The following is an 8,490-nucleotide window of genomic DNA, read 5'->3' on the forward strand; positions in this document are numbered from 1 at the left end:
CCAAAGTCCTCACTCTCCGCTTCTTCAAAAGAAGGCGTGTCAGTGGGATTGAGGAGATCCTCGAAGTACTCCTTCCACCGCCCGACAATGTCCCCAGTCGAAGTCAACAGCTCCCCACCCGCATTGAAAACGGTGCCTGTGGAGAACTGCTTTCCCTTCCTGAGTCGCCGGATGGTTTGCCAGAATTTCTTCGAGGCCAACCAATTGTCCTTCTCCATGGCCTCACCGAACTCCTCCCAGGACCAAGTTTTCGCCTCCGCAACAGTCCGGGCCGCAGCTCGCTTAGACTGCCGGTATCTGTCAGCTGCCTCTGGAGTCCTGCAGGCCAGCCAGGCCTGGTAGGACTCCTTCTTCAGCTTGACGGCATCCCTTACTTCCGGTGTCCACCACCGGGTTCGGGGGTTACCGCCGCGACAGGCACCAGAGACCTTGCGACCACAGCTCCGAGCAGCAGCAGAGACAATGGAGGTGGAAAACATGGTCCACTCGGACTCAATGTCCCCAACCTCCCTCGGTACCTGTTTGAAGTTCTCCCGGATGTGGGAGTTAAAGACTTCCCTGACGGAGGGCTCAGCCAGACGTTCCTAGAAGACCCTCACAGTACGTTTGGGTCTTCCAAGTCTTTCCGGCCTCCTTCCCCGCCAGTGAATCCAACTCACCACCAGGTAGTGATAGGTGGACAGCTCCGCCCCTCTCTTCACCCGAGTGTCCAAAACACAGGGCCGAAGGTTGCCTGAAACAACTACAAAGTCGATCATTGACCTCCTGCCTAGGGTGTCCTGATGCCAGGTGTATTGATGGACACCCTTGTGCTCGAACATGGTGTTTGTTATGGACAAACTATGATGAGCACAGAAGTCCAATAACAAAACACCACTCGGGTTCAGATCAGGGGGGGCGTTCCTACCAATCACACCCCTCCAGGTGCCACTGTCATTGCCCACGTGGGCATTGAAGTCCCCCAGGAAGACAATGGAGTCCCCCGTTGGGGCACTTTCCAGTACCCCTTCGAGAGACACCAAGAAGGCCTGGTACTCCGAACTGCTGTTCGGCCCGTAAGCCGAAACCACAGTTAGAAACCTGTCCCCCACCCGGAGGCGGAGGGACATGACCCTCTCGTCCACCGGGGTGAACTCCAACACTTGGCGGCTGAGCTGGGGGCTCACGAGTAAGCCCACGCCAGCCCGCCGCCTCTCACTTTGGGCAACTCCAGAGTGGTAGCGAGCCAACCCCTCTCTAAGGACTGAGTTTCAGAGCCCAGGCTATGTGTGGAGGTGAGCCCGACTATATCTAGACGGTATCTCTCAACCTCTTGCACCAGTTCAGGCTCCTTCCCTCCCAGAGAGGTGACATTCCATGTCCCAAAAGCCAGATTCCATGATCGGGGTTTGGGCCGCCGAGGCACCCGCCCTCGACTGCCACCCAAACCACATTGCACCGGCCCCTTTTGAGGTCTCCAACGGGTGGTGGGCCCATGGGAGAGTGGTCCCACGTCGCTCCTTCGGGCTGTGCCCGACCGGGGCCCATGGGAAGAGCCCCGGCCACCAGGCGCTCGCCCGCGAGCCTCGACCCTGGGCCTGGCTCCAGAGCGGGGCCCCGGTGACGCCAATCCGGGCGACGTAATCGGGTCGTTGTTCTTTCTTATCATAAAGGGGTTATGAACCGCTCTTTGTCTGGCTCGTCACCCAGGACCTGTCTGCCATGGGAGACCCTACCAGGGGCTTAAGCCCCAGACAGCTTAGCTCCTGGGATCACCCGAGCTCTCAAACTCCCCCACCACGTTAAGGTGGCGGTTCATGCCACCTTACTTATTGTTTTGTGATTTTTGAAATAAAAACAATCTATTTATATATTTGTTTGTTTATTTCTTTATTTATTGAAAATTTGCAGAATACAATACAAAAATACATTTATAAAAATACTAGATATGAATGAAACATAGTTCTGAATGAGAAACAACCTTGTTTTGACTTTTTGAAAATCTTAACTATTAAGAACAAAATTATAATTAATATAATTTTTTTTAAACAAACTGGTGATCAATAATAACCAAATAAAGCAATCACAGAAGGAAATAAGTAACTAAATATAATCATGTCACTAATCCTAAAGATTTACAGATGTTAGTCGTTTTTTTAACCTTTGAATTTTTTGACGCAGAAATTACTTTTAAATATTGCTGCAGTTCAATTTTCAGTAGGAAGAATTCAGGTTTTTAATTAGCAAAAAACATATAATCGATGTATTAAAATGAAAAACAAAACCGGATCATCGCTACAACGGTTTCCTTGCCAGCGTCCGTATGACCATCAAACGACCCGATTGGCCACAATTTCTGTCAGTCCATAAATCCTGCGCTGTGATTGGTCCGTTCCATTCGACAGTCAAGCGGATGTGTGGTTGTTTTGGTTGGGGGGCGGGGCCACGCTGAGCGGCAGCGGCAGTAAGGAGCGGCGGCGTCGAGTCGGCGGACTGCACGGTGACACGGCGTTTCCCTCTTACATGATTAAAACACTAAAGCTCGAGCGACACGCGCGCGGATCTCTACAGACACAGCAGAAACGCCCAGTCCGTCATGGAGTCCTATGACATCTTGGCCAACCAGCCGGTTGTGATCGATAATGTGAGTATGATGATGTCATTCATCCACACCCAAACGCAGGCCGCTGCATGCTAGCCGCTAGCCCCTGGTAACCATTGTGTCCGCGCGCGCGCTGTAACGCGCCCACGCGCCATAGGTGTCTATGTCAGCCGAACACAGCGCACCTGAACGCTCGAACCCCCGCCCCCACGCAGAGTCTGCGGGATAACTGAAGGAGCCACGCACTCAGGCTGGACGGCAGCTCCCAGCTAGCTACCAGTGCTAACGGCTAGCCGAGGCAACTGTCTGGATGCTGTCCGTCTGCGGTGATTGGTGCAGGTGAAGCACGGCCGCGGGAGGCTCATGATGAGGATGGGGCGGAAAATGACAGCTTTGCTGCACCGAGCGCAGAAACAAACCAGACAGACGCAGACTACTCAGTCATGTGACCGAACCTGACGATGCTGCAGCGGTTATTAATCTGGATTGGGGGGGCCTCTGCACCCTAACTTTATCACTAACCCAGAGTGGATCCAAACATCAGTCCCCCCTGGACCGTCTGGGGGGTTCTGTGTTTGACTGCAGAGAACGCTACAATTCCAGAAAAATCTCTAAAAACGTCCACAAAGGTGGTCCAACTGTTGACCAGAACCACTGATGAGGAGAGCAAAGTTATCAGAACATGGGGGGGTGAGGAACCACGGTTCAGAACTTTAATCCTCCCCATCAGAACCAAGAGAACAGAGGCAGTGTCTGCTCGTGTCTTCAGGCAGGATCTCATGACCGTGTGCGTGTTTTTGTGTACTTGTGTGTGTTTTTCCAGTCAAATCAGAGATGTGAACATGTCCGTTAAACGCTGCAGGGACGGTTGTTCCTGACGTTACGGTTCTGTGGTTCTGTCCTTCTAAAGACGTTCCACAGGCGTCTGCCGCTCACGGTTCCATTATTCTCTACATGCATGACAAATGTTGTTTACAGGCATGTGTCGAAATCATTTTTACAGATGCAACATACTTTTGAGAGGGATATAACCACACACACACGTACACAAGTGTGTGTCTGCGTGTGTGTCTGCGTCAGTGTGTGTGTCTGCGTGTGTGTCTGCGTGTGTGTCTGTGCGTGTGTCTGTGCGTGTGTCTGCGTGTGTGTGTGCATGTCTGCGTGTGTCTGTGTGTGTGTGTGTTTGCGTGTGTGTGTGTCTGCGTGTGTCTGTGCGTGTGTGTCTGTGCGTGTGTGTCTGTGCGTGTGTGTCTGTGCGTGTGTGTCTGTGTGTGTCTGCGTGTGTGTGTGTGTGTGTGTGTGTGTGTGTCTGCGTGTGTGTGTCTGCGTGTGTGTGTCTGCGTGTGTCTGTGTGTGTCTGCGTGTGTGTGTCTGCGTGTGTGTGTCTGCGTGTGTCTGTGTGTCTGTGTGGGTGTGTCTGCGTGTGTGTGTCTGCGTGTGTCTGCGTGTGTCTGCGTGTGTGTGTCTGTGTGTGTCTGCGTGTGTGTGTATGTGTGTGTCTGCGTGTGTGTGTCTGCGTGTGTCTGCGTGTGTGTGTCTGCGTGTGTGTGTCTGCGTGTGTGTGTCTGTGTGTCTGTGTGGGTGTGTCTGCGTGTGTGTGTCTGCGTGTGTCTGTGTGTCTGCGTGTGTCTGCGTGTCTGTGTGTCAGTGTGTGTGTGTGTGTGTGTCTCTCACACAGTTCTCTGATCTTTGGTGTTTCTTTTCTCTTCAGGGTTCAGGAGTCATCAAGGCTGGTTTTGCTGGTGACCAGATCCCCAAATACTGTTTCCCTAACTAGTAAGTCCCGCCCCTTTCTGTGTTTTAAGTGTGGAACCATTGACTGTACACGGGAACTGGACTGAGCCCCCCCCCCCCCCCCCCCCCCCCCGCCCACGTTCCAAACAGGAAGTACCTGTATAAACCTGTAGACTTCAATAGAGAAATGAACAGCTGTTACTCAGTCATTACTTTGGGCACGCTCACACCCACGTGCACGCACTGATGGGGCGGAAGACTTCCTCAGAAATGTGGTGTTGTTCCTAAATCTGTGGTTTGTCTGCAGTGTGGGACGTCCCAAGCATGTGCGCGTGATGGCGGGGGCCCTGGAGGGAGACCTCTTCATCGGCCCCAAGGCAGAGGTACCAGAAGTTTTTCAAAATAAGAGTTGCTGAATGTGAGGAGGTTTTGTTTTCTGCTGCTTGTTGCCTTCGTGGAGTAAAATGTTTTCTCAAAGAGCTTCCATGTTTGGTTGAGCAGACAGTTAAAGAAATGGTTTTATTCAAAAAGAGCTTTATTTAAAGGTTTTAACTTATAACAAAAGAACAAAAATGCAGAGATTTTCTTTGTTTTTGTGCGATTTCTGGCGTTAACCTCCAAGAAAACGCTGTAGATCAGCAGAAGAACGAAGAGCGGCTGCAGGAAAACTGGACAGACGCTTTTTTCAACATTGTTATCCACCTAACTATAGAAACCGTTATTAATCCATATTTAGTGTAAAACCGTTTAGTCCTAGTCTAATCAAAGCCGTGGTCTGCTCCTCTCTGCAGTTGTTCTCTTCTTGTGTTGTAATGTTGTGTGTTTTCCGTGGTGACGGCGGTACAGAGGTTTCTGAGAGACTGAATGAATGATGTCGTCTCCCTGCTGCTGGTTCTGACCCGTGGACTCCTTTCAGAACCACTGTTTCCACAGACGTCTCTGTCTCCTGCTTCTGCCCACACTCCTTCCACTAAGTTCTGATGTTTCTGTAAGCGTTTTCCGAGCCGCGGCCGTTGAAGGTGAAGCCGTGTCTGTTCTGCGCCTCAGGAGCACCGCGGCCTGCTGTCGGTCCGCTACCCCATGGAGCACGGCATCGTGAAGGACTGGAACGACATGGAGAGGATCTGGCAGTACGTCTACTCCAAGGAGCAGCTGCAGACGTTCTCCGAGGAGGTGAGCGCGGCTTCGGGACGCGCAGGCGGGACGCGGCGGGCGTGCTCAGTAACGGCCTGCGTCTTCTCCTGTGCAGCATCCTGTGCTGCTGACAGAGGCGCCGCTCAACCCCAGCAAGAACAGAGAGAAGGCCGCAGAGATCTTCTTCGAGACCTTCAACGTTCCTGCACTCTTCATCTCCATGCAGGCTGTGCTCAGCTTGTAAGAACCCCCCCCCCCCCTCCCCCCGTGTGCTGCCCTCTGCAGACAGCAGGGGGCAGCACAGCAGCACAAACGGAACTGAGATGTCAGGAAAACTTTGTTTTAAGCTGCAGAAGTCTGAACTAAGAACTTCAAATGGTAGAAACAAGAACCATAAATGAGACAGTTTTGATCTTAAAGCAGAAATGTGTTTTTCCTGGTTTTACGATGTTTTCTTCTCGTCTGGTTGAGATTTTGAAAGTTTCCGTCTCAGAAAAACACTCGTTCCATCCAATCGCTTCACGCCCCTCATGTGGATGCTCCGCCCCCTGCAGGTACGCCACAGGACGCACCACCGGCGTGGTGCTGGACTCTGGCGACGGCGTCACCCACGTGGTTCCCATCTACGAGGGCTTCGCCATCCCCCACTCCATCATGCGCGTGGACATCGCCGGCAGAGACGTGTCACGCTACCTCCGCCTGCTGCTGCGCAAAGAGGGTTACAACTTCAACACGTCCGCCGAGTTCGAGGTCGTCCGCACCGTCAAGGAGGTGAGGGGGGCGGGGCCGAGCAGCGACGAGGCTTCTGCTGCCGGAGATCTGACCTGAGCTTTCCGCAGAGGGCCTGCTACCTCTCCCTGAACCCCCAGAAGGATGAAACCTTGGAAACGGAGAAGGCCCAGTACGTCCTTCCTGACGGGAGCACCTTAAACGTCAGTGCAGACCCCTCCCCTCACCCAAGGACCTCCTGCCGGCAGAAACCCTGAAACCTGCTCCTGTTGCTCCTCAGATCGGACCCGCCAGGTTCCGAGCGCCCGAGCTGCTGTTCAGACCCGACCTGATCGGAGAGGAGAGCTCGGGGATCCACGAGGTTCTGGCCTACGCCATCCAGAAGTCCGACATGGACCTGCGGCGCACGCTCTTCTCCACCATCGTGCTGTGCGGGGGCTCCACGCTCATCAAAGGCAAGGGCTCACCCGCTGGCGCTTTATTGTGAAAGTCTGCAGGGAGGAAGCAGTTTTATCTGGACCGAGAACTCATCAGGAGGGGCCTTGGATCCGGCTGATCCTCAACAGGAGGGGGCCTGGATCCGGCTGATCCTCAGCAGGAGGGGGCCTGGATCCAGCTGGTCCTCAGAGACCTGACCCCCCCATGTCTGTCTGCAGGTTTCGGGGAGCGGTTACTAACTGAAGTAAAGAAACTGGCTCCTAAAGACGTGAAGATCAAGGTCGGTTCTCCTGCAGACGGGTTCTTGAGGCGGACTCCATCCGTCATGACCTCAGACTTCTGACTGTGACCTCTGCTTGCCCCCCCCCAGATCTCTGCCCCCCAGGAGCGTCTGTACTCCACGTGGATCGGGTAAGATGCCGCTGTGATTTTGTGATCTTAAAAGCCTTTTTTTCTGATGGAAACTGGTGGTGGGGGGGTCCATGGGGGGTTGCAGACTAAGGATGACGCTTTGTGTCCCCCCCCCTCACAGCGGCTCCATCCTTGCATCTCTGGATACCTTCAAGAAGATGTGGATATCCAAGCGGGAATATGAAGAAGACAGAGCGCGTGCCATCCACAGGAAGACCTTCTAAGCGGGGGAGGGGGGGTCCGGCGCTGTGCAGACGTCCCCCCCCCTCTCAAAACTGCCCCCAGACGCCCCCCCTCACGGTGCTGAAGAGCATTGCCTTCAGCCGCATGTTGGTGTGCTGCTTTCCATGGTAACAAACCCCCCCCCCCCTGACAGCAGCCCCCCCAACAAACACACACACCATCACATGCAGAGAGCGGTCGGGGGGGTTCTGGGGGCCGTGGACTCCCGAAGCGCGGGTCACCGTCAGAGCGTTTCCATTCCAGACCCGAGCTTCAGATCGGTTCCCCCGCCATGTTTGTCCGTAGCTCCTCCCATTTGCGGTTAGCGCTCGGAGCCGACGCCGAAGGTCGACCTCACTGTATTATCCATCATCATCCTCCTCCATGACGGCCCTCCGCCGCGCTGCCTTTCTTCTGTTCTCCGCTGATCCATCCTCTCTTTCTGTCTTCATGTTTCTGAAGGATTTTCCTCTGAAACTAAAACAAAGATACATATTTGCTGAAATAACCTCTGACATCATTTCCTGTCCCGCAGAACAAATATTTGTCAAAGAACAATCATCTACATGTTCCAGGGTTTGGCTCCGCCCCCATAGGGCTGCTGCGTTCAGGTGCAGTCGGGTGTAAATGAGGGTCACAGAAACTGCTGGTGTTCTGTCAGCAGCTGTCAGTTTGAGAAGGCACAGCCCCCCCCCCCCCATCCACCGAACAGTCGGACCCCCAGTCTTTTGATTTCCCTGCAGCAGTGAAGGGGTCGTCCACCCGCCTTACTCCGGCGCCGGGGCGTCCACGCTGTGTGCTTCTGGGTGTTTTTTAGAGAAGCCGACGGAGGAGCAGAAAGTGGGAGGAGTCAGCCTCGTGTACAGTCGGAAAACCACGTGACTAAAAATGTACAAAACTCTTTCTTCAAGTGTTTGCTTTTACTTTTCGTAAATTCAGTATAATAAATAAGTTAATGGCTGCTGCTTTCATGTCCCTTTGTGTTTTTTTACCTGAGGTTTTTTTTTTGGGGGGGGGGGGGGGGGGGTAAAAGTCATGGTAAAATCTGACATGAAAGCTTCAGTAGAAAGGCTGTCCCAGACCATGACAGTCACACTGCCATGCTTCACAGTTTTAGTTTTTTTCATTTGGCCCCTCCCCTGAAGGAGGGGGGGGGGCGCACGAGCACATGACAGACAGGACTGACGTGTCACGTCTGTGGATGACGTCCACAAACTAAAGGTTTTCTGATCAGAACAGAT

The 8,490-nt window shown here is 53.4% G+C and overlaps 1 protein-coding gene across 1 annotated transcript; it reads left to right on the plus strand.

Annotated features, from left to right (window-relative positions):
- Positions 1-2,335: 2,335 nt before the first annotated feature.
- Positions 2,336-8,215, plus strand: actr1b (actin related protein 1B). Its single transcript, XM_023960428.2, has 11 exons — positions 2,336-2,623; positions 4,293-4,357; positions 4,623-4,698; positions 5,363-5,488; positions 5,565-5,689; positions 6,004-6,220; positions 6,289-6,381; positions 6,459-6,633; positions 6,835-6,896; positions 6,987-7,027; positions 7,149-8,215. The coding sequence occupies exons 1-11, from the start codon at positions 2,576-2,578 to the stop codon at positions 7,249-7,251; spliced, it is 1,131 nt and encodes a 376-aa protein (XP_023816196.1). The 5' UTR covers positions 2,336-2,575; the 3' UTR covers positions 7,252-8,215.
- Positions 8,216-8,490: the final 275 nt, after the last annotated feature.

This window comes from Oryzias latipes, chromosome 12 (genome assembly GCF_053564925.1).
Source record: "Oryzias latipes strain Hd-rR chromosome 12, Olatipes_Hd-rR_3.1".
In the NCBI taxonomy this organism is placed as follows: domain Eukaryota; kingdom Metazoa; phylum Chordata; class Actinopteri; order Beloniformes; family Adrianichthyidae; genus Oryzias; species Oryzias latipes.